Source organism: Chinchilla lanigera, unplaced genomic scaffold (genome assembly GCF_000276665.1).
Source record: "Chinchilla lanigera isolate Chin_1 unplaced genomic scaffold, ChiLan1.0 scaffold00026, whole genome shotgun sequence".
NCBI classification, from domain to species: Eukaryota; Metazoa; Chordata; class Mammalia; order Rodentia; family Chinchillidae; genus Chinchilla; species Chinchilla lanigera.
In genome coordinates this window covers 21,695,005-21,721,374 of record NW_004955427.1, presented here as the reverse complement: position 1 = coordinate 21,721,374, position 26,370 = coordinate 21,695,005, and the positions used below count along the sequence as shown (strand labels likewise).

General features: G+C 37.9%; 2 protein-coding genes across 2 annotated transcripts in view; both read left to right on the top strand.

Annotated features, from left to right (window-relative positions):
- Positions 1 to 15,968, top strand: part of Kpna1 (karyopherin alpha 1 (importin alpha 5)) — a 59,507-nt gene extending 43,539 nt beyond the window's left edge. Inside the window, exons 11-14 of the mRNA XM_005386512.2 lie at positions 5,047 to 5,172; positions 6,276 to 6,403; positions 11,790 to 11,968; positions 12,487 to 15,968. Coding sequence (XP_005386569.1) covers positions 5,047 to 5,172; positions 6,276 to 6,403; positions 11,790 to 11,968; positions 12,487 to 12,674 — 621 coding nt within the window. The 3' untranslated portion in view covers positions 12,675 to 15,968. The remainder of the gene's footprint in view (positions 1 to 5,046; positions 5,173 to 6,275; positions 6,404 to 11,789; positions 11,969 to 12,486) is intronic.
- A 5,016-nt stretch (positions 15,969 to 20,984) lies between these two features.
- On the top strand, positions 20,985 to 22,609 carry Wdr5b (WD repeat domain 5B). Its single transcript, XM_005386511.2, has one exon. It carries the CDS (start codon positions 21,484 to 21,486, stop codon positions 22,456 to 22,458), a length of 975 nt encoding a protein of 324 aa, XP_005386568.1. The 5' UTR covers positions 20,985 to 21,483; the 3' UTR covers positions 22,459 to 22,609.
- The last annotated feature ends 3,761 nt before the right edge of the window (positions 22,610 to 26,370 follow it).

The window sequence follows — 26,370 nt, the reverse complement described above, 5'->3', positions numbered from 1 at the left end:
CTTGTATATCTGAATCTGCTATCCCTGTCTCAGTGAGCAGCATTACCATTTGCCCATGCCAGGAACCCACACGTGTGTTTGATTCTTTCCTCTTCTGTAACTCTTACATTTTTAAGTCCATTTATTCTGTATTTACTCACCCCTTGCAGTGCTTAGTTTGGACATTTTAGACAAGAAAAGGAAAAAACGTGTATTTGATGGTTTTTGTGTACTATATCTCTGGAAGGATACATAGAAAATAATATCATTGGTTATCTGTGAGGAGAACTAGTTGGTTAGGATACAGGAATGGAAGAGTTAACTATATAGTGGTTCATGCTTCCTGAATTTCTAAACTGTATCAGTGTATTTTCAGGAGAAAGTGGGGGATGAATTCTAGGATAGAGACATAGCTCAGTGGTAGAGTGCTTGTCTAGCATAGCCAAGGTGCTGAGTTTGATCCCTGGCCACGCCCTCCAAAAGTGTCTGTATTTCCCTTCTTCCACTCCTGCTCCATGCTGTTGCCATGTTTGGTTCCTTGGATTAGCTGTGACGACTCTCAGTTCTGAGCCTTATCACATACTTCGTTCCCTCTGCGTGGAACAGCACCTGCCTCCATTCTGCACTTTACATACACCCGCTCTGCCAGTAAGGTTTTCTCATTCTTCACATCTTGGTATTAACATCTTCTGTGGGAAGCTTGGACCCCAAACTTGGAAGCTAGGTGATCCTTCTTTTTATCAGCACATGAATCATACTGTTGTTAACTGTCTGGTACTAGGTTTTAAAATTCTAGAGGTAGTCTGGATCAGATTTGTTTATTTTTGTGCCTCTGTAGTCTGTTAATTTGTGGCACAATGTTTAGGGACTCAAAAGGTATTTATTGAATGGAATGAAGTTCTACATCTGTACATCAGGTTCTGACCTCTCTCAAGTTGAGTCCGATGTCTTTGCCGTAGCCTGGTTAACATTTCTACAAATGTTTCACATTTGTCTGACATTATCTTCTCCATACAAAACAAGCTCCAAGTTCGGAGTTTTCCTATACATTTAAAATTTTGTAGTCATTTTTGATGTCTCCTTTGTATAGCAAGTCTTGTTAGTTCTTACTGTTGCTAGACCCACATACAGGATTACTTTATTTCGCTCCTTATTTTCTTATACACGGAAGTGTTTGTTGTATTCACCCAATTTAGCTCTTCACTTTTTCCAAGAATTCTTGTTTATTCCCCCTAATAATAGCTTAATCTTTTCACATTAGTTAGTTTCTTCTTAGAAAAAAATGAGCTTCTTTAGTGTGTATGAGATAAAGAACCTTGGATGACTAAGAAATTTCTACTTTTAAGATTTTTCTCTTATTCTTTCTAGCTTATTGATTTTTTTAGGGCTATGGAAGCCTTCATATGTTTTTGGTTCTTCCGGGTACCTTGTAGTAGCCTATCTCTACACTTTCCTATTTCCAGCCTTTATGTGCAGTATCCTCTCTCTTCTTTGCTTAAGAAATCCGATCTGCGTTTCAAGGTCCATTCTGTGAAGTTCAATTTTTTTTTTTTTTTGACTACTCTTCTCCAGGGAGTCTCTTTCATTTCTTTTTATTTATTTATTTATTTTTTGTTTTTGGTTTTTTTCCGGTACCGGGAGTCAAACTCACGACCTTTAGCTTGCCAGGCAGGCGCTGTGCCGCTGAGCTAAATCCCCAGCCCCCGGTCTCTTTCATTTCTAACATGTTTATTTTCTAGACCTCTGTGTTGGCATTTTACAGCTTATTTTACAACTTATCTCTTGTATTGTTGCTTGTTTTTAGGGTTTATTTTGACTCTGAGTATGAAAGTAAAATTTTTTCATTATAGAAAATTTAATAAATGGAGAAAAATGTGAAGATTATAAAAGTCTCCTGTGATGCCACAGTATGGATGGATGGATATAGATAATATGTAATATATATGCTTTTTTGTGCAAATAAACTTTTATTTTAGAATACTTTCAGATTAACAAAAGAAGAGCAAGAAAAATTTGAGTTCTCATTATATTTCACACTGAATTTAGTGTATCACTAACCACTATCCTTACCAATAATACAATGTTGAAATGTTGTTTTTATCTAATAACCTTTTTTATTATAATTCTTTCTTAGAGTATAACATTTATTTAGTATAACATTTAGTATTACATTTATTCGTCTTCGTTTCTTTATATTCCTCTAGGCTATAATAGTTTCTCAATTTTCTTGGTTTTGGTAACCTTGGCAGAAGTTACTGTTTGATATTTTGTAGAGTCATTTTTGGTCTGACTGTCATTTTTCTCATGACTAGCCTGGATTACAGGTTTTGGGTGACAAATACTACCTCACCTACATGGTCATAATTAGCAATAATAGTTACGTGATAAGAATGGCACTCTAGATAAGAATGGCACTATACATTTGTGGTTTCTACTTTTCAAGAAAAAAACTGCACCAAAGTATTATTTTCTATGAACTAATAAACCTGTGACTTATTTGACAACACAAACGAATTTATATATGCAGTATAACAGGATCAAGTCATTTACCCCCTCAGTATGAATATAAAGTATTCCTATTTCAAGTTTTGAGTATTTGAGGTTTCTTTTAATCAGTAATAAGTTTATTAGTACAGTTTACATACATATAATGATCACATTCATCACATAGAACCTTGTACCCGTACAAGATAAACCCTGATTCTCCTCCCCCCACCATTCCTCTTCCCTTTTGGCCATGTTCCCCTTCTTACTTAGAAAAGCTTTGTTTCCATTTTATCTTTTTTTTCCTTTTCCCTTCCTTTCTGCCTCTCCCCCCACTGTGCCCTTTCCCATTTGAACATTTTCTTCCTTCTTTACAATATCTAGCATATATTTTGGTTCTTCTTTACACTTTTTCAGTTTCTCACACCAGAGAAGCAATGGACACTTATACATGTGTCCAGTTTATTTCTCTTTAAGAGTGTGGTCTCTAGGTGAGACATTACTCAGAAATGTCTCAAATTTATCCTTCTTTACCTTTCTTAGTAGTACTCTATTGTATATAAAAAAGACTAAACATTTTAGCTTTATAATTTAATTTCTGGTACAGTAGGCCTCTTCTCCATGTATATTTGTCTTATTTATCTTGGATAGCTAGAGTTTTTTTCTGTTTGCTATAAAACACATAATACGCTTCATTAAGCATGTTGGTTTTTTACTTGAAGGTGTAGAGAGTTACAAAAGGCTTCTTTATCCATTCATCAGTTGATGGGCATTGGGCTGGTTCCAATATGTAGCTATTACAAACTTCTGCTGCTACGAACATCTGTGTGCATGTATCACTATGGTATGATGCTTTTAATTCTTTCAGGAAGATACCAAGAAGGGGAATAGCTGGGTCAAGTAGAACCTCTAGCCCTACTTTTTTGAAGATTTCCCACGCTGATTTCCACAATACTTGTATATTACTATTACTTTCCACAATACTTGTATATTACTATTTACTTAACATTCAGTTAAAAGGTTTATAATTTCTCATAGAATTGTGTTAATTTGTGGATTTTTGGATACTACTTCATATTTATGATCAAATTTTTCTTAAAAGATCTGTTTAACTGTAAGTTTTATTATTTTGGGAGCTGCATTTTATAGGCAGCAGATAACCTCGTTTTAATTTTCATTTCTTTCATTACTTAGGAAATTTCTATCAGAATTTTAGTTATTCTTTTAATTTATATAACAAAGTATCGGGGCTGGGGGTTTAGCTCAGTGGCACAGTGCCTGCCTGGCATGTGCGAGGTTGTGAGTTCGATTCCTGGTACCGCAAAAAAAAACAAAACAAAAAAACCAAAGTTATCAACTCTTATTTTTCATAAATATTTTTTCACATTGTGTGGTACATAACAATTTTTAATTAAGTGAGTTTTGACAAGAACTCAGTTTTATTTGGTGAAGAAACAATTTTATTCGGTGAAATTTTAGTTTCCTCCTATAATTTGTTTTTATGCTTAGAAGGGCTTTCATTTATTCCCAGCTTAACTATTTACTGTTTTATGTGGATTTTTTTGGCTTTATATTCCAATTGGTTCCAGAGGTTGACAATTTTTTTTTTTTTTTTTTGGTTTTTCTCCGGTACTGGGAACTGAACTCACGACCTTGCGCTTGCCAGGCAGGCGCTTTTGCCACTGAGCTAAATCCTCAGCCCCGAGGTTAACAAATTTTTTAAAAACTGTTTCTTAACTATCTTCTTGTTCTGTTAAATAAAACTCCAGGCATTGAAGTAAAGAAAGGATTAACTTTTGTGCATAATTCTTTATGAATGCCTGCATTTATTTCTGAATTAGATATTTATTCTCTTGCTTAGGAATTGATTCTTGCCGGGCGTGGTGGCGCACGCCTGTAATCCCAGTACTCGGGAGGCTGAGGCAGTGAGATCGAGGCCAGCCTGGGCTACAAAGTGAGCCCCAAGGCCAGCCTGAACTACATAGTGAGACCTTGTCTCAAAAAGACAAAAAAAAAGGGAATTGATTCTTGTCATATAATATGTTAAGCATTCTAGCTTTATGATTTAATTTCTGGTACAGTAGGCCTCTTCATGTGTATTTGTCTTAGCTTTGATAGCTAGAGTTACTTTTTTTTTCTGTTTGGTATAAAGCACATAATAAACTTTATTAAGCATGTTGGTTTTTTACTTGAAGGTGTAGAGACTTACCAAAGGCTTTAAACTGAGACTATGAGGATTAAATTATGAGATTATTCCTTTTAAATCAAAGTTTTTAAAACTATGAGATTTTTTAGTTACTTGATGTATTTATCCATACAGAAGACTCAGCTGTAGGGACAGGAAGATAAATGATTAATCTTACTGTAATTACTAACATTGTATTTTTAATAGTAGTAGTCAGGAATGTATGTAATGAAATCGGTTTGATAATCTTAAAAAAAATTCTTAACATCAGTAAATACTTTTTTATGTAAAGGAACCTATAAAATTTCAAGGGGTGCCTAGTTTTCCTAAAATAAGTTACCTGAGGAAAGATTTATATTTGAAATAACATAGTAAAACTTTAAAACTTTTCATTTTAGGTAATTTTGAATTGCTCAGCTCTTCAGAGTTTATTGCATTTGCTGAGTAGCCCAAAAGAATCTATCAAAAAGGAAGCATGTTGGACAATATCTAATATCACAGCTGGAAATAGGGCACAGATCCAGGTAATCTCATAGTAGTCTCTCTTTTTGTGCTTTTATGGATTGATAAGATTTTCTTCAGTCAGCCTTTAAAATAAAGTTGTATTACTGCTTGGAAAACCCCTAACTTGCTATGTTCATATTTTTTTTTTAGCTTATGGATTTTAAATAGTCCCAAATTTTTACTTAGGCCTTGGTTTTTCCCTTTGCCTTCAGTTTTTGATGATGTACCTAAGATCCATAAATAAGTGTATTGTATTTTTAAATGTTTTGATGGACTTTATGCTAAGGAGATTAGCTTTACTCTTTCCAAGTAAAATACTTACTTTCTGGTGGACCCATGCGTTAGATTGTTTCAATTCTTAATGAAGTCTGGAGACCTGTTTTTCTTTAAATGGTTTTTGCCTGTTAGTGGGAGAGTGACTTACGTAGAAGACAAGTAGTGGGCCAGTATGTTCAGCATAAGCCATGATTGAGATTGAATAAAACATAGGATTTAGACTTTAGGAGCCTTGGAACTAAATGAAGTCATAAAAGTCATATAATCTTAAAATATCATTAATCACCATGCATGTGTATATCAGAACATCACAGACTACCATCAGGACCTTGGCTAGACTGATATGCATTGCTAAAAGCTAGTTGAAGGGATAAAGTTCTGGTCAGCTCTGTACACATCAAAAGATCCTAGCCGGCTCTGAACATATCAGTACATGGAAATAGGGTCAGGCTCAGCCAAAATGCAGACAACTGCTCCTCTTTCAAGGAGAGTCGCCCAGGTGGTTCTCTACAAGAATGCTTTAATTTGGCTCCCATTTTAGGGGATTCAGGTGTTTCTGGCTCCAAAGCAGAAATGACGTAGCTAAAAGGTATGGCAGAATAAAGCTGCTTAGCTCACAGTGGCTGGGATGCAGGGCATGGGAAAAGATCGAGAGAAGAAAAGACAGATAGGGAGGCCAAGTATGGATCCCAGGGTCATGTCTCCATGGCTCTCCCTGGTAGACTCAGAAGTGTGTTCCACCAGTCCCCGGGGTGACTGCTCGGCCAACCAGCCCAGTACCATCAAGAACAACCACCACATAGTATTAGGAATAATTTTTTACATTTCAGTTTTTGTTTAATTTCAGACTGTGATAGATGCTAACATTTTCCCAGCCCTCATTAGTATATTACAAACTGCTGAGTTTCGAACTAGGAAAGAAGCTGCTTGGGCTATCACAAATGCAACTTCAGGAGGATCAGCTGAACAGATCAAGTAAGTACTCATCAGGTAGCATCTTGTAAAATTAAGGGAAAAATGATTACTGTGTTTACAACAGTCCTTCCTTATTTATTACCTGGAATGAAAAATGTACTACATTTGAGGAGTAAGGGGAGAGATGATCTCATTTAATAAGATGCTTAATTCTGGCTTTTTGGAAGATTTTTCTGTGTCATAATTAGACTCATGTACATTTAACTTTTTACACCTGTCATTTCTTTTTACTGAAAGTAACTATTGAGATTTCATGCAGTTATAAATATTTATAGCTTCAGCTAGTTTGGAGCTAGTTGGTCAAAAACATCTTGGATAGTATAGAAGGTTATGAAGATCCTAGCTTTGATAGATAGCCTTACCTATTTCTAGTTTAGATATCTCAATAGAAGAATTGGACTATACTTGGAAGAGAAGTGCCTTGAAGTAAAGTGCCAAATTCAGTAGATGCACATGTCTTCTCAAGTACTGTGGTCTTTAGTAAAGGAAGAAATTTATAGTAGCTTCTTGACATAGCAGTGTAAATATTAATGGGTAGAGAAGGCATTAAATATGGAATGGAAGAGAATCTGTTCCTCAAAGGAGCATCATATAATTTAAAACTAAATTCTTGACATCTAGTTGGTTTGTTTGAGACAGAGTCTTGCAGTATAGTTTAGCTGGTCTTGAGCTCACTGTGTAGCCCACGCTCGCCTTGAATTTGGTAGTCCTCCTACCTCAGCCTCTCCAGTGCTGGGATTACAGACATGCACCACCATGCTCTGCTTGACATCCAGTATTGTCAGTAGGAAAAGTAATGGTGAAGAGAAAAATGGAACCTAGACACTCAGCTTGTCTTAGTGTTATTAACTGGCAAACAAGATGAGGATTTCACCCTTTTACTTCCAAAGAGTGAAAGCATTCATCACTTTCTTGTGTATAACATCTGACAAACATAGCTATTTCTTTTTTTTTTTTTGGTTTTTCTCCGGTACCGGGAACCGAACTCACGACCTTGCGCTTGCCAGGCAGACGCTTTGCCACTGAGCTAAATCCCCAGCCCCATAGCTATTTCTTATGTTGTTGCTTTGTGGATCAGATTTAGATAGTCAGCAGATGCTTATTTTAACAGTACTCTGTTTGGAATTAGAAAATAAAAATAGTACTAACAATGACCATGTAAAGAAGATATATATACCTGCAATAATAAAATTACAAACAGATTAACATATTGCAGCATCTTTTTTTTAAAGTTTATCATGGACAGGTTGCTCAGGGAGGACATCCAAGTAGTCTTCAGAAGCATACATATTATGGGTCTTTTTCAAACTCACTAAGATTACGGTTCTGGGGTACGATTTTAAGGGGGCTATTACGATGGTAATAACATGAAATAATACAGGATCTTTTTTTATCAAGCTTCATATGCAGGTTCAAATTTATAATTATTAATTGACTTTTTAGACAAGAGCAGGTGCGTTCAGGGTGGTATGGTCGTAGACTTGAGTTTTTAATACTAGCTGTCGTTCTCTCTCTGCCTGTACACACCACCTCTGCTTCTTTCACTGGAATGAACCGAGGGACTTACGCATGCTAGGCAGGATATCTTTTATTTTTTTTGTTGTTGTTGTTGAGATGAAGTGTGGCTAAGCTGCCCACCTGACCTTGTACTTGAAATCCTCCCCCATCAGTCTCCCAACTAGCTAGGATTATAGGCGTGCACCTCTGTGCCCAGCTAAGATGTGCTTGCTAAACTGAAATAATGAAACATATACACTTTCTGTTTTTTGAGACAGGATCTCACTATATAGTTCAGGCTGGCCTCAAACTTGGAGCAGTCCTCTTGCCTCTGTCACTACTTCTAAAATATTTCTAAAATACCCCTGTCTTTCATCAGAAAATACTCAGATATATTTTACTGTATTATAGAAGTGAGTTGCTACATTCCTTTTTTAAAATTTAAAATATTCAGCAGTGGCACAGCACCTGCCTAACAAGCGCAGGGTCCTAATTTTGATTCCCAGTGCCAATAAATATATGTATATGTGTGTATATATGTGTGTGTGTGTGTGTGTGTGTATATATATATATATACACATATATATGTGTGTGTATATATATATGTATTTAGGTATATTTTGCTTGTTAGAGAATTGTTACATTCCTTTTGTAAAATTCACCATATTCCTAATGAATTGTTGATCTCCTAGCAGTTTCTTCTTACCCAGGTGTAAAAGTAACTTGCAAGATAATTACAAAAATTATAGTCTAAATTATAGACAATAAATTGATTTCATCACTGATAAAGAAATGTATTAAGAAGCTGCCAGTCCACCTTCCCAAGTGGTGTCTCCTTGGGCGTCCCTGATGCAGTGAGTGAGCCCCCTGCTGCCCACACGCTTGCCAGTGTTTAGCATCTTCTGCGTGTGGGCTTCGGTCATTCCTATTAGTTGTCCGGTGGCTTCTTGCTGTCTTGTTAGCTCTCCAACATCATAAGGTAATGGTGTAGAGCACTGTTTGATAACTGTATTTGCTATGTGTGTATCTTCTTTTGTGAGGGGTTCAGATCTTTGACTGCCTTTTAATTAACTTTCTATTTTGTTATTGTTGAATTTTAAGAGTAGTTCGTACATTCTGACCACCAGTCTTTTATCAGATACGTGTTTTGCAACTCTTTTCTTCCTGCCTATGGCAAGTTTTCTTTCCTTACATACCTATTTTCTTGTACCTATTTTGTTAGAGTCATAACTTTTTTACTGCTATAGTAAAAACTATGCTTTTAATTCCAAATTTCAGTTTATTACCTATAGCAAAGCAATTAAATTTTGTGTTTTAACCTTGTATCAGAAGACCTTGTTATAATTGCTTATTAGTCCAGATTTGGAGTAAACTATAGGTATTTCTCTACATAGATAATGATATCATCTGAAAGTAAGGTTTTAGCCAGGCCTGGTAATGTATGCTGATAATCTCAGCACTCTGGAAAGTTGAGGCAGCAGAAAGATTGCAAGTTCAAGCCTAGCCTGGGCAGTTTAGTGACTTAGTAAGCTCCTGTTTCAAACTTTTTAAAAAGGGCCAAGGATATAGCTCAACGAAGGTCCTAGGATCATTCTGTAGTACAACACACACACACACACACACACACACACACACACACACACACACACACGGTTTTGTTTCTTCCTTTTCTTTATTGTATTAGCTAGGACTTCAAGTGTAGTGCTGAGGAGTGGTAAGAAAATACATCTTTCCCTTGTTGGAGGTGTTTTCATTATTAAGTATATTGGCTGTATAGTTTTGTTAAAGTTTTTTTTTTTTTTTAAAAAAAGAAAAAACAGGTTAACACAGCTCCTTCTGTTCTTAGTTTGCTGAGAGTTTTTTGTTTGTGGTAAGGGCAATTGAATGCATAGCCTTTGTACTGAGCTATATTCTCACCCCTTTTAAAACATTTTCATTTGGAGACAGGCACTTGCTGTGTTGCCCAGATTGGGCGGGAACTTGTGATCCTCTCAGCCTCCCAAGGTGCTGGGATTACTTACAGGTGTGTGCACCATCAGGCCCAGCTTTTCTTCTTTTTTTTTTTTTGGTTTTTCTCCGGTACCAGGAACCGAACTCACAACCTTGCGCTTGCCAGGCAGGCGCTTTTGCCGCTGAGCTAAATCCCCAGCCCCTTTTCTTCTTTTTTTAATCATGAATGGGCATTGGATTTTATTAGGTGTTTTTTGGCATTTGTTGAAATGATATGTTGATGCAACAGTTATTTTTTTTTTTAATGTTGGATCAGTTTGGCATAGCCAGAATAACTCTCACTTAATGTATAATTCCTTTTACACAATTGCAGGATATAATGTGGTAATATTTTTGTTGAGGATTTTTGTATCTGTTCTTGAGAGATCATGATCTATAATTTTCCTTTCTTGTAATGTATAGTTTTGGTATGAGGGAAATGCTGGCATCGTAAAACGAATTCTTGCGCCTGCCTCTGATTTCTGCTTGAGATTGTAGAATACTAGTATCATTTTGTCCTTAAATGTTTGGTTGAATTTACCAGCAAAACCATCTCCATAGTAGTGCTTTTTGTTTTGGAAGGTTAATTACTGATGCAGCTTCTTCAATACATACAGCCTGTTCAAATTTTCCATTTCTCCTCATGTGAGTTCTGACAGGTGTGTCTTTTAAGAAACTGGTTCATTTCATCATCAAAGTTACCAAATTTATTAGTGTAGAGTTGTTTGTAATATTCTCCTTTTAATGTCCATGAGCTCAGTAGTGATCACCTTCTTTATTAGTATTGTGTGTCCTCTTCCCCTCATTTTTTTTTAACCTGGCTAGAAATTCATTTTTAGGGTTGTTTTTTGTTTTAAACATGTTCTCACCGACTTGAACCACTGATGGTACATGCACGACTGTCCATCAGACAGCACAGAAAAGTTCCGTTGACTGGTACGTGCTGCCTGATGCGACAGTCATAATTGTAAGACCCCACTGTTAAATAAAAAGCAGTATAGAAGAAGAAGTAGATTAACACTAGTTTAATAAGTTCCAAAGCAACATTATTCCTATCCATAGAATGTACCTGGATTATCTCTGGCTTTCCCTACACAACTTGAGAAACCAAAATGATAAAAAATGACACGAATATCTGCCGAGTATGATGTTGTGTCTTGTGTCTTGGTTTGATTATAATCTTGATTGCATGTTAAATTCTCTCTAAATTAAAGGAAAAATACTAGCTGTGGAGTCTTCCTTACATTTGTATTACTCTTCCCATAGGCTTCTCACAACTTATTTTAATAAAATTCTAATCACATTTGAAAGATAAGACTTCTTGGGCTTATGCTGGTTTTTAGGAGACCTTTTAGAAGTGTGGCTTCCTGTTGAAACAAAAATGACATTAATCTAGCCAAAGTACAGGAATTGTTGATATTCAGAATGGGGAATTGGGGCTGGGGATGTAGCTCGGTGACGCAGTGCCTGCCTGGCAAGCACAAGGTCCTGAGTTCAGTTCCTAGTACAAAAAAAAAAGCACAACGGGGAATTGTTGCTATTCAGAATTTTTGCAATCAAAAATTGTGAAGGGAAAAAAGAATGGAGATGTTATTAGAGAACTGGTTTTAATTTTTTGTAGCTTTTTTGTAATAAAGTATAGGGTTTTTTTGGTTTTTTTGGTTTTTTTGGTGGGGGGATACTGGAAATTGAACTCAGGGCCTTGCACTTGCCAGGTAGGCGCTCGTCTATTGAGCTACATCCCCGACCCATAAAATAGAGTTCTTAGAGTTGACTGGGTACCTATTTTCCTCTGTATAGTGAATTTAGACTTGACTGTTTACCAGTTTCATAAAAGCTTTATATAATTAAAAATTTTATTTGATTAAATTGGTTTTTTGTTTGTTTTTTATTAATTTAGGTACCTAGTAGAACTGGGTTGTATCAAGCCACTCTGTGATCTTCTCACTGTCATGGACTCTAAGATTGTACAGGTTGCCTTAAATGGCTTGGAAAATATCCTGAGGCTTGGAGAACAAGAAGCCAAAAGAAATGGCACTGGCATTAACCCTTACTGTGCTTTGATTGAAGAAGCTTATGGTAAGCTGCTATGAAGAGGCTGATGGTCAAGAGTGAATTAGGCCACAGATACAGTCCAATAAAACATGCGAGATAGTGGATGATGTGGCGGCTGTTGTGGAAGCTACTGCATGTGTGGACTGGATAGTCTTTCATGTGTATTTAAAATGTCAATTTAAAATACAGGAGTAATAAAATACAGTAGTAGCATGGTTCACAATGCTTTTGTTTGTGACCAGTTTGGTCTGCAAACAGAAGCATTTGGCAAATTTTGTCTTTGTTTGCGAACCCTGCATTGGGTGACGAACATGATTGCAGGCATCTTTCCTGCATGTACGCGAATGGCCGTCTTTTCCAGACTCAGAGAATTAAATTCATGAAGTGAGGTGCCACTGTTTTATTTTCAGATACAATCCTAGAAATCATTTTCATACTATTCTAAGTAGAGAAGCTTTGTTTACATCAAGGAAGGATACCTCTAATAAAAACATAGTTTATGAGAATGTCCAATAAAGATTTTCCTTTATTCTTCATTCTAGGTCTGGATAAAATTGAGTTCCTACAGAGCCATGAAAATCAAGAGATCTACCAGAAGGCCTTTGATCTTATTGAGCATTATTTTGGGACCGAAGATGAAGACAGCAGCATTGCTCCCCAGGTTGACCTTAGCCAGCAGCAGTACATCTTCCAGCAGTGTGAGGCTCCTATGGAAGGTTTCCAGCTCTGAAGCAATACTCTGCTTTCATGTTCCTGTATCAGACCAGGCTACCCAGTCGAGTTCTCTTGTGGAGCCCACAGTCCTCATGGAGCTAACTTCTCAAATGTTTTCCATAATACTGTTTGCGCTCATTTGCTTGCCTTGCGCACCTGCTCTCTTACACACATCTGGAAAACCTCTGGCTCTCTGTGGTGGAATACCATTGTAATAAAAGGGTAACCAGAACGGCCCACTCTTACGGAAAAGTCCCTAGGCTTTGGAGATCCGTACTTATGTTAGAGTCATGGGAATATACACATACTAATGTGGCTCCCTTTTTTGTGGGGGAAAAAAGAGGACTCTTCCTCATTCCCTTTAAAGTGGGAAAAAAATACTGACATTAAAAGATAAAACTAAACTTTCATCTTGAATTTCACATAACTACTTGCGACAAGGGAGATGTGTAGACCTGTTGTGTATACTTCAGAGTACTTTCATGAGTTCTTCCACAGTGAATCCTTGGATTACCTGGTGGCTATTTCTAGCCAAATTTGTGTTAATCCTTACTGAGATTGGATGGTTTTCTTTTCTCTATTGGCACCATTCTTCACATATTAAGGTTAAACCATCCACTCCCTCACCTTCAGCCTTCAGTGAATGTGCTTTCTAGTTGTCTGGAATGCTGAAGAATTAACACTTTGACTCTTAAATGTAATACTGGTTTGCAAATCCCTTAAAGCAGAAAGAAGAGGAGCACATATTAATGTGTATGAATTTTGCTTCTCTTTGGTTTTACGTGTCTTAGAATTTGGAAGTGGTTCAGTTCCAATGCTGGTATGAAGATTTAGAGTCTTTTAGTCTAAAAACATATCTTACAATTCAGTTTTAAAAAGTAAGAAAACAGCAAACCCTTCAGTTTTCCTATACTCAACCAGTGTGATTAGAGGCTGTGTTTCTGCAATACAAAAAATGTTTTCAGGCTTTGTGGTCCTGATTGAGGTCCTCAGTAAATTGGAGTTTACCCTAGGTGCTTTTCCCCTCAACTGGCAGATAACACTTCTAAATGTTACTTACTGGTTTTTTTTCCCCCTTAGGTGCAGCTTGATTCTAATATAGTTGTGCTACATATTTGATCCCTGTAATGTAGCATCCTTATCTTTAAAAAACGAATCTCAATATGACCTGCTTACCCCAAGTAAGAGCAGTGTTCTTTTTCTAATAACCTCATTGTTCCCTCTTTTCATTTTATATGCTAGTACCTTACCTCACCCCCAGTAAAACCAGTGTCCACCTTCTGGCTTATTTAATTATGACTGCAATCTGTACCTGCAAATGGCGCTTCCAGTACTCCGTTCACTGATCCACATTTGTACTTGGACTGGAATGAAAAAATAAGCTTAATTGCCAAGAGAACTGCAAATGAGTTCAATACGACTTCTCGGTGCTAGTTGGCCATCATGATTCAATGTTGGGATGCTGTCAGAGAAGATTTTTTGAGGATGTTCTGTTGAAAATGAATTCTGAAGGAAAAGTTGCTCACTTCTGTTTCAGAGAATACCCTTTAAACCTCCTTAGAACTTATACTCTTCTAGAATTCAGTATAATCCCAAAGTGTAAAAACTATCTGGAGTTGCCCCTGACAAGCTATTACTCGTCTCTGGTAAATCCTGCTGAATGTAAGGGATATTCAGAGCTTTCATACCTCATCATGATATTTAAGCAGCCAACTTATGTGACCTGATTTAAACTTCTAAAAAAAATCCACTTCATTGAAAGTAGATTCAAAGACAAAGGACATTTATCAGCCAAGAGTGTGACGCATTCTTCGCCTCTAGTCTGTAGTTGTGTCTGTGCTCTGGGATGGATAACATCTGATGTTTATTGTTACTGATGGAGCAGCCACCGCAAAACTTGTCAACTCCAACCCATACTGTTACTTTTTCTAGTGCTGCTTTGTGCTGAGAGAACATTTTAGTTTACTGCACTTGACCTGTAAAAGACTTTGATTCTTTGTAACTTTAGGGATAAATTAGGTGGTTAATTTAAAGAACTTTCAATGTTGCCTTTACATCACATTAAAGTATAACTTCTTTCAGAAGGGTAATAGAGCACTGATTCATAGTAAAAATCTTGTTTTTAGCTTTGACCTTTTTTGTGGCTGATTTTTTTTAAATTGTAAATTACTGGTGACGTCATTTCTATAGAATGTTTTAAATTATGTACCTTCTATTAGTTTTTTTCTTTTTATAAATTAATTTGAATGGATAAAACTATAAAGCACACGTCTCCCCACAGTAGTAAGAACAGCATACAGTGGGAATTTTTGCTGGCAATTACAGGTATCTCAATGAATGAATTAAAACAAAGTCCACTTAACTGATGTGATCTATTTTGTCTAAAACAGAAGAATTTATCTTTCTCCTGATCCTGGAAGTTCATGAGCCTTCAGTACTGAAGTAAGCTTTGTGTTTATAATAAAATGATTTTTAAGTATAAAAATTAGAATTGATTAACATTAGATCCCAGCATAATTCATATATGCTGGAACTTGGTACTGGTAAAGCAGTCCTTTGTAGAAATGGCACTGTAAGGGGGAACTATAAATTCTGTTTTTAGTTCTCTAATAACTTCTCAGTTTATTGAACACTTTTATCACAAGGTGTTTCTCATACAAAAACATCAATATCAACACAAGAAAACTTGTGACTTCATATATTTATTGGGGGGGAAATATTGCTTTGTTTTTCTTTCCATTTTTTTCTCCCCCTCTTCAGAATTTCAAAGTGTATCTTTGTAATGAGAACGTTGGTGGGGAAAAAGCACTCAGAGAACTTGAGATGTGAAGGCACCTGGTGCCCTCACTGCAGGACCAGCAAGTAGATGTGGCTGGATGGAGAAACATCAGGGAAGATAAAGTTGACGGATGTGGAGAAAAGAGTCACGAAACAGAGTTCTCTGTAGAACACTTTACGTTCTTGTCAAGACCCTTTTTATTGCCTTTGTCAGTAGTACTGCTTTTGAAAACTTGTCCTAGCATTGTTTCTTCCACATATCGGATAAAGCTGATTGGACTCTGGGTCATTTATTGTCAGCTTTATTGTCACAGAAAAAAAAATTAGCAATTGTTCCATAATAAATCTGAATTATTACCAGTTGCTGCTGATTTTACCTAAGAAAAAATATGTAAGTATATTTTATCAACTAGACTGTCAACTAAATCCTTTATTGTAAATGGCTACTTACGGGCAACTTTGAATTTATTTCTGTAGTGCTAAATAAACATTTCAGCTGTTTGATCCCCCACTTGGGGATGCATTATAAAAAGGTTTTCCTTTGGTCAAGGGATTTTGTGCTGGTTTTGTGAAAGTTGTCCTGTCAGTAGCTGATAGGGGTTGGAGTTTTAATGTAAATAAGAAATTGATGTCTAAGAATGATCTTCAGTAAAGAAAGGGTTGTGGTTTGCATTCAACTTACATACTGTATGCTACCTCCTACCTTCCAAAATTTGCTTGTTTGCAGATATGTATACCTATAAATGAAGGTCTCAAATGAAATATTTTGACATCTACATAGGAACATTTCCTTCAGTTGTTGGGTGAAGACATTATGCATCTGCCAAGTTAGGAAATATTTTATGCTACCTTTTCCTATCAAAAATTTAATTTAAAAAAAAATAATTGAAGGCTAGTAATTGAATGTGATATTATAGTAAGATGGCTACAATAAAAAGACTATTCCAAAAAATAAAAAATAAAAGGACTATTCCATAATATTTTTGTCAAGAAAAGGATAGGTTATAAGAATGGGTACCTGAGCATTAGAAATAATACGATTTTATGTACAGAGAGAAACAGGTTGCTTTTGAACATAACATGCATCTGTAACCTTGGGATAAGACAGAACGGCAGAAGTTCCAGTCTGTTTTCAGCTAAGGGTAGGTAAGTCTCAGGTGTTTTCCTACAGGTTAAAATAAAAGCACCTTGTGTTTCTGTGAGCATCTGTTATGTGCCAAGAAGGTGTCTAAGAGCTTTCCTTCTTTTCCTCAGTCTTCCAACTTTTTTTTAAAAAAGGGAATAAAAATAACAACATAGAGAAAAACAACAAAAACAATAAAAATGATACATCCAACTTTTTCATGTGGATAATCATCACTACATCATAGATTATGAAACCCAAGCTTAGAAGTAACTTCGAAGGTCACAATACTGGCTATCCAAAGGGAAGGGTGGAGCCCTGGAGTCTCTGTCTTAAAGCAGTCATTATGTGGCAGTTCTGTGCCTCAAATTCCAAAAGTAGAATAGTGATGGTCCCTTTAGTTGCGACTACAATTCCTGCTTTCCTGCACATCACCACCCTTAAAGTGACTCCACTAGTTGTAAATTGCTTTTAGGTTACACACGTGTAGCCCTCTGCCCAGGCATTTTCCCCATCTTTGGCACTAAAATTCTGTATAATCAGACAACTGCAACAACAGAGTCTAAAAATGTGCAAGTGATTTTAGTAGCAGTAAGTAAACATTTCATTTGAAATACAGAAGGTGTTGACACTGAAAAGGCTTTGGGGTGAAGAATTACTGCTTTAGAAAACAGTCCATGGATTGAACCTACTAGTTCCTAAAGGACTATCATCCCATAAGTAGCTCTTTTTACTGCATTTCTTGAGTTTCTACTTAAGTAATTTTGACCACTCCACATTCTTTTTCCAAGGGTTCTGATTTGGAATGGCTCTAAGAAGTCTGTGTTTGAAGTCAGGCCATGGGTGAGTGCCTTGAAAATAGGCACTGACTAGAGATTAAAAGAATATGCTTCTGTATGATTAAATGATTTAGGAAAATATGAAAGGCAAAATACAAAAGAATTCATGTTGACAGTATGATTTAACAACTATTAAAGCAAGTGTCTTAAGTATTTTCTATGTAGTTACTTTTCAGGAAACAGGAAGTTTACATAAGCAGACACATAGCAAGGGTCTCTTAACAAATTATTTAGAAAATGGATATATTTTACATGCTAATATATAGTAATCTTATGTGTTTAATAAATACCCCAAATATCCAATCTCTTGTGGCACATTTAAAATTTTTAACTTTAGATGTTTTTATCGGATACGTGTAACTGATGTGGAAGCTAGGGGATGCTTGTGGATGTTAAACGGATTTTTCATTTTTTCATATTCTATGGTGTGAGAACACTATCCATTCTTCCAATTTAAATGACAGATGAATAGAAAAAAAAGTGTATTTATTCATTCCATTACTGTTTCTCATTTTTTTTGAGGTTCCACTGATGAGTTTTTTCTGAAAACAAACATTGTAAAGCAAAATGTAGCCCGTTTCTGCAGACAATATTGTTTCACTTACAGTACAAAATTGCTGATTTACAAATGAATGCAATTTGGATGATTGTTTCCCTCCTTCCATTTCATAGCCATTGTTTTCTTAATTTCAAATGAGTATGTGGTCATTTATGTGATGCAAACATTTGTTTGCAAAAAGTAAAATTACATTTCTTTATTCATATCCACATAACCTGAGGAAACTGTAGTAGAGTCCAGCACAGGGTCTGTCGTAAGGATCACTGCCTTATCCACTGGGTGGGCACAGCATTAAGATAAGGCAACAAAACGGAGAAAAATGGAGCCTCAAAGACCACTAGTGGTGAGAATGAATTGTAGGATTTGAGAGAGGCCAAGGCAAGCGGGGCTATAAGCTACGAAGTACAGAATTTTCTAAGGTTTAGGTTATGATTCTGAGGAAAGTCCTTTTGGGAAGTGACTACTGGTTTGCTGGGGATAGGTCCAGTTTAATTTTGTAGAAAATTAACATCTGTTTCTTCTTTGACTTTCAAAAATGTTCATTTGCCATCCCCTGTTCAGTCTAACTGTACATGTTCATACATTTGCTAGCGGGCTAAAGCACCTGAGTACGTACATCATTGATACTTGTTACTGCTTGATTTTGAGGGCTGGATTTGGTAGTCGAGCTGGGACATAGCTCAGTGGTAGATAGAGCATATGGAGGCCCCCAATTTGGAGCCACAGCACTGCAAGAGGGAACTGAAAGTTCCCATAGAAGAAGGTAGTCAAAGCAGTCCTTAGTTAATTCTTAACCTGGGCCATGGTTGGGTCTGGCACATACACTTTTTTTTTTAATTAAAAGAAATCTGCCCGTTTGTGGCAACATTTCTGTTTAGAATATTGGCAAATTTTACTGAGGGACAAAGGAACTCTTTCAGCTAGATGAGACACTTTCAATTCTAAAACTTACGGGACACAATTTCTAAATCACTTATCTGGTGAAAATTAAGGGTGGCAAAAGTAGGTATTCTTAAAAAGGAGGTAAGGATGGAAGAAATTTTGATTGGGAAACCAATGTACCACTTTGAATTTACCTGTACTGGTACTCTGCTCTCACATGCTCTAGTTGCCAGCCCCACACCCTAGCCTCCCTTGCCCTACTATACCACTTCTGTCCTTCCAGAGAAACTAAAACTGAAATTCTTAGACCTAATTTATAAAGACTACTTCTTAACATTAGGACATGACTAATGAGTAAGACATATTCATAGTCTTTTCCTTACATGAGTTCCCGAGGCTGTTTGTAAACAACCTACACATGAAAAAGTGGATTTTGACTCCATCAGATATTGGGGAAATCTGGAGAAAAAAAAGTCTGGTTGTTCCTGTCAACACATTCTTAATTCTGTGTCTTCTCTTCCTCATTTGTGATACTGGCAATGAATTAAATATACTCCAGTACCAATACCTTATCCTAGCCCTTATGTTCACCTTACTTATTTTCCTTAGTTTCCTAGTATTGTACAATTATTGGAAAAGCAGAGTCGCTTAAATTCTTTCAAAAGCCTAAATTTTGTTCCCTGCGGTGCTTTCAATACGTTCGTAAAAAATGGAAATAGTTTCAGATGATGCAGAATTTAGACTCGTCCCCGCTGAGAGATGATGCAGAATTTAGACTCATCCACGCTGAGGAGGAAAGGAAAGGGAAGAGGCAGGGTTTAGTCAGAATTGAACTTTCAGATATACTGAAGGAAGAGAAGGGTTAGAAATGTTACACAGGGGAGTTAGTTTCATGGAGATCGTGCCTTAGTAAGTAGCTAAGAACAATCATAACTTTTAATTTGCGAGTGCTCTAAAGTTTCAAAGACACAGTAATACATTGTTCCCACTCCCGATGCTTTCTTGTGTTTATACCGTTAGTTTACACTAGCTAATAAATCTAATCCCTGTCCAAATTTCAAACTAAGTCATAGAATATTTCAATAATGAGGTTATTATTAGTTGATTTATTAAAGGTGAGTTAGTATACATATGGAGCTTTTAAAAAACGAAGGCTTTTCCAAAAAATTGCCTTTTCATTATTGGTCAAGGAAGGTACTTGCCTTCTGACTTTTTAGCTTGGCTACCAGGAAAGCCTTTTATACAGAACCCTTTCTTTCTCTCCTCAGGTACTGTTAACTGAGCAATCACAAGGATGATTCAGGTTTCCAGGTTTTTGGCAAAGCCTTGTTGACTAGTAGCTTTCAGCTGAATAGCGTAGAGTTCACCTACTTTTACAACCATTTCTGAAAACTAGGCAAAAATGTTCTAAAGCCTAACTAAGGGGCCGGGGATATAGCTCTGGCACAAGAGCCTGCCTAGCAAGCGCAAGGTCCTGAGTTCAATTCTCAGTACCAAAAAAAAAAAAAAAAAAAAAGCCTAAGAATAGTCTTACCCAGGTTTTAGCCCGTTCCAACAACCTCTATACCCTTTTCTCGTAAGCACCTTTAACGAGGTAGGAACTTCTTTATGTTTTATGAACATTGAACCATAAAGGGCGAAAACAACCTGTTTGTTCGTGTCTCCGGATACAATACGTATTTTACTGGCCTTTCTAGCCCTCTAACAGACATATTCTTCACCCTTTCCCGAACATTTTTAGGGAGAACTTTTAAGAGGTCTCAGAATCTGGTCATGAATTCTACTGCACTCTACCTCCCTACAGTGATCAAGGAGGCACAAAAGCCACCAGGATTAACACCACACAAATGGAAGGGAGCAGAACAAAGCCACCCACAGAGCAGGAGCTGGTGCAGGATCACCGGCCAGGGCGGGTGGGGCGACCTTTGCCGGGCTTCTGAAGTACTCGCTGTTTGGGCAGTTTAAGTGGCAAGGGCGGACCTAAGTCTACAGCTAAGGGTACCAGCAAATTCCTGTGAGCCCGTCACACAGCGATTAATCACACTTCCGCTCCCGGAAGGCATTTCCGCTCGCGGGGGGGCGGAAACTAGGAGAACCGGAAGCGAACCCAGATCCCTCCTCTGCGCAGGCGCAGACATGCGTCTCCCATTGGTGCTCCCTTTGCACATGCGCTCGACTGCCCTTTCCGCTTCGCGACAGACGCCGCACTCTGCTGCGTTTATGGAAGGAAGTTTGCGAGCCAGACCTATAATTTCAGTGACTCTGCACGTCCTCTTCTAGCTTCTCAAGTCTTTCTGAAGCAGTGAGTGGTTCGTGGATCTAAAAGTACGTAGTCTCAACATTTGGGAGCTGGGAACAGAGGCCTGGAACATAGTTTTCGTGGAGCCTCCTGTACCCTGAACGCCCTAGGTGAATACTCGCCGACGGCCACGGAACCTTTTCGAAAGTGCTGCATGAAAGTTTTTCTCATAACAGAGGGAAAACTGAAGTGGTCCAAGCCGTGTTGCTGATTCAGGTTCTGTCAAAGACGATGCAGAAACTGTAGTAATTCAGAACCGTGTATTTGAAAATCTGATGCTTATCCGATGCTGCGTGGGTCCGGACAGGACATCTCATTGACCACCTGTCTTGGAGCTTTTGAGCCATGGCAGCAGAGGAGCCAGGAGCAGCCTTCTCATCAGCCTGGCGGCGCGAGGAAGTGCCTGAAAAACCGAACTATGCCCTCAAACTTACTCTCGTGGGGCACACGGCAGCAGTGTCATCAGTTAAGTTTAGTCCTGACGGGGAATGGCTAGCAAGTTCTTCTGCTGATAGAGTAATTATAATTTGGGGAGCATATGATGGGAAATACAAGAAAACACTATATGGTCACAATCTGGAAATATCAGATGTTGCCTGGTCATCAGATTCTAGTTGTCTTGTTTCCGCCTCAGATGATAAAACTCTAAGGATATGGGATGTAAGATCTGGAAAATGTTTGAAAACACTACAGGGGCACAATGATTATGTCTTTTGTTGTAATTTCAATCCCGCATCCACCCTAATCGTTTCAGGATCTTTTGATGAGAGTGTGAAAATATGGGAAGTGAAAACAGGAAAGTGCCTCAAGACTTTGACTGCTCATTCTGACCCAGTTTCTGCTGTTCATTTTAATAGTATGGGGTCCTTGATAGTGTCAGGTAGCTACGATGGTCTGTGTAGAATCTGGGATGCTGCCTCAGGACAGTGTTTAAAAACCCTTGCTGTTGATGATAATCTTCCTGTGTCTTTTGTAAAATTTTCTCCAAATGGTAAATATATTCTGACTTCAACTTTGGACAGTACTCTTAAACTGTGGGACTACAGCAGAGGGAGATGCTTGAAGACATACACTGGTCATAAGAATGAGAAATACTGCGTATTTGCCAATTTTTCGGTTACTGGTGGAAAGTGGATTGTGTCGGGTTCGGAGGATAACCTGGTTTACATTTGGAACATTCAGACTAAAGAGATTGTGCAGAAATTACAAGGTCATACAGATGTTGTGATCGCAGCAGCTTGTCATCCTACAGAAAACATCATTGCGTCAGCAGCATTGGAAAATGACAAAACAATTAAACTATGGATGAGTGACTACTAAAACCTTTGGAAATCAAGTCGTAAAGCCAACCTGGCAAAAAACAGATTTTTCAGTCGGGTGGTGGCACGTCTGTAAGCACTCTGGGAAGCAGAGGCAGAAGGATCACAAGTTCAAGCCCTGCCAGGGCAATTTAGTGGGACCCCATCTCAAGGACATGGGGGCTGGGAATATAGTTCAGTGTGAAGGCCCTAGGTTCACTCCCCAGTACATATAAAAATAAAGCCAGGCACACCTGTAATCCTAGCACTTGGGGTACTGAGGCAAGAGGACTGCTACAAGTGTGAGGCCAGCCTTGACTACTAGTGATATCGTCTCAAAAAAACAAATAAAAAGCAGAAACAAAACACTTAGATGTTTGGAAGAATGACTTCTCTTAATTTTGGCATGACTTTGTATTTCTTTTAAAAATTGTGTTCAGTTGCAAGATTTTGAGACTTAAAATCAGTATTTACAAAGTGAAGAGTGGAACTAGCAAGTGTAGGACCTGGGGCTTCTGACTGCTAATCTTGAGGCCAGTTAAGAAAGAACCTCATGTGTTTGTCCCTAGTTTCCCATTCTGTTGTGTCTCAGTGACTGTCCTAGAAGGGGATTATATTTGGGAAATATTTCAAAGTAGGGTTGACAGGACAAGTTGACTGATTGAGAGAAGCGAGCGAGTTTGCAGTTTTTGGTTTGGGAGGTCAGATGAAACTGGGGTGGTGATGACAGAACTGGAGGTAGAGGTCAAGTGCCACCTACACACTTGATGATGGGACATAAAATCCTTAATACCAGGTCTGTGAATTGGGAAAAATTAGTCATGGTTAAGTTCATTCTAAGAGTCTAAACTTGGGCCAGGGATTTAGCTCAGCGGCACTGTGCCTATCTGGCAAGTGCAAGGTCTTGAGTTCAATTTCTGGTACCAAAAAGAGTCTAAAACTTAAAAGTGTGCTGTCATTGAGATCTAAATGTCCTCTAAAAGTCCCATGTATTTGGAGGTGTGTCTTTTGGAAGGTGACTGGTTCTTGGAAGCACTATATTCATGAGTGGGTCAATCCACTGATGAGTTCATAGCTGAATGTGCTCTTAGAAAGTAGAGCTGTGTTGGGGGTAGGTCACTAGGGAGGGGTGTGACCTAGAAAGTTGTATTCTTGTCCCTGGTTCCTCTCTTCTTTCTACTTCCTGGCTGCTATGGGTTGAGCACCTTTCCTCCCCCATGCCATTTTTTACCTTGGAGTCAGATGACTGGACTGAACCCACACTGAGCCAAAATAAATCTCCCCCTCTAAGTTATGAGTGCTGGGTATTTAGTCTTAGTGACAGGAATGTGACTGATACAGACCTCTGAATACACTTTTACCATCTTTTGATTATTAGGCAAACTACATATCTGAATAGTGAGACTACTCTCCTTCAGTATGTGACCTCTTACCCCCACCCCCCATACGTCAGATTCATTTGAGAAACCACCTTATGGCTTTGTGACTTCTTGCCTCTTTCCAACCTCAGCGCACAGCTGAGTTCGGTTTTCCTACTTCAGTTTCTGTGCTATAGTTCAAAACAATTTACCCATTTGTGTTGTAACTGTTTCACAGGCCATGTTTCTAGTAGATAATGAGCTGTGTGGGAGCAGGAAGTAAGGCTCACCTGTTTCTGTATTGTTGATTTTTGCACAGAGAAGGGGCTTAAATGCTTGCTGAATGACAGTGGGTATCACAACTTCATTCCTTGGTTACTTTTGATAAATTGTAGTATACATGCCCCAAACTGTTACAGCGATTACAGTGGAACTCACACAGGGATTAATAGGGAATATAAGGTAAAAAGTATAAAGTAGAAGCTGGACATGGCGGCACATGCCTGTAATCCCAGCTGTTCAGGAGGTTGAGGCAGCAGGATCCCAAGTTTAAGGCCAGTCTAGGCAATTAGCAAGACCTTGTCTCAAAATAAAATGTAAAAAGTGCTGAGAAAGCAGCTCAGTGGTAAAGTGCTTCCTTGGCATGCATAAGATGAGGGTTCAATCCCCAGTACTTTAAGAAAAGAAAATGCTTTTTACCTATTTTACCTAGGGAGACATAATAAACATGCCAAAAAACAGTCTAGACATTAAACAAATAGTAATTGATAGTAATTTAACTGAAAACAACAGTGGCAACACTTTTGCTCTTTTTATACGTAATACTACCTTATAATAGTAGTCATTAAATTGTATTTGCTTAATAAGTTTTGAGGAGTACTGTGGAGATAGTGGGGTACAGCTGGCATATGAATGTACCAAAAGTAGGGTTAGAGGTAGGTCTGAAATTCTGGCAAAGAAATTTATGGAGGTAGTCCATGTACATTATTGAATAGAAAATAACACAAAACTAGAAATTATTTAAATTCTTGGTGAATGAGCTTTAGTTTAATAAAACATGTTTATTACAATAAATCTACAAGATAACATTTAAATTCTCTTTAACAGTTAAAAATTTTATTGTTGAATAAAGTTATTTTTAAAAGTACCACATTAAAATTTACCCACATTTAAAACACTGGTTTAGGGGTCCCAAAATGATCAAGAAAAACTGAAGTGTGTACGAAATAATGCTTTTTGATAATAAATTTGCAAGTGATAAAAATCAAAGAACTTGATCCCTAAAAAGCAGCTGAGGTCAGCTTACTCTAAAATAAAGTACAGACAAGGTATCATTAACATCAAACATCAGATTCTGAAGCTACAGATAGGATGTTACATTTACTGAGTGTTCTATTAAAGTTCCCACACAGCCGTATTTATTACTTGCTAGTGTCTGTTGAAAGGGAGGAAAAGTAGCATGTTGGGATGGGGAATGACCTGTGAGGTAATGCTAATGTACTTATAATACTAACAGGCATGTGTGAGTGAATGAAATGTATATATAAATCAGTAGCCACACCTAATATGAGACAAGTTGGTATTCCAAAGTCGAAACTGTAAATGAGACACCTGCCAGGTTTAAATATTTTTTTTTAAACAATAACAAGACAATGCATGAGAGTCTCATAACTGAAAAATGTAGTTTCTCAGACGGTGGGAAAGGGACCACTTGGGAACTCTAAGGCATGGAACTTGGAGAGTGGGCAGCCCCAAGCAGCTCCACAATGGCAGGTTTTTAAACCCTCACAGCTGCAGGTCAGACCACTCTCGTTACCTTGTCAGGACATTTTCAAAACTGCTTTCCTAGAAGCCTCCACCTGCTGGCATGCCCAAAGAGAGTGTGTCTGGGCTGCTTTTCAGAGCTCTCTTGGGAGCCAGCCCCCCAAAAGGCACCTGGCATTTGGGAAGGCTGCCTCTCCACGCCCCATCAGGCAGGGTGCTCAGTTGGCCTTCCTCTTCAGAATGAGTTCTCACAGCCGGGTATGGTGGTGCCATTGTGCAATCCTGGGACTCTGGGAGATGCAAGCAGGAGGACTGCAAATTCAAGCTCAGCTTGGGCAATTTAGTAAACTAAAGAGACCCTGTCTAAAATAAAACAAACAAAGAGGGCGGAGTAGGGATGTAGCCTAGTGTAAAGGCCCTGAATTCAAGCTCCAAAACAAAAAATAACAATAATAATAATAGTAATAATAAACTATTTTGGCTTCTGGAGGATGTCACTTTGGTAATGACTGGCATAAAGTATGACATGGTACTAGATTGTCTAAGGAAATGTTAGAAGGCCGGGTGTGGTGGCACATGCCTGTAATCCCAGCACTAAGGAGGCTGAAGCAGGAGGATTATTGCAAGTGCAAGACCAGCCTGGGCTACAAAGTGAGCTCAAGGTGAGCCTGAACTGCATAGCAAGACCCTGTCTCAAAAAGACAAAAATAAAATAAAAATTAAAGTTGAAATAAGTTGTCTCATTTTTCATTTCCCTGCCAAAAGCTGGGAGGCTCCATTTTACTTGGATCAAAAGCCATAAAGCAGACAAG

Bases quoted from the DNA above. Each gene is read 5' to 3' on its own strand.
- Wdr5b (XM_005386511.2), top strand. From the start codon at position 21,484: ATGGCAGCAGAGGAGCCAGGAGCAGCCTTCTCATCAGCCTGGCGGCGC.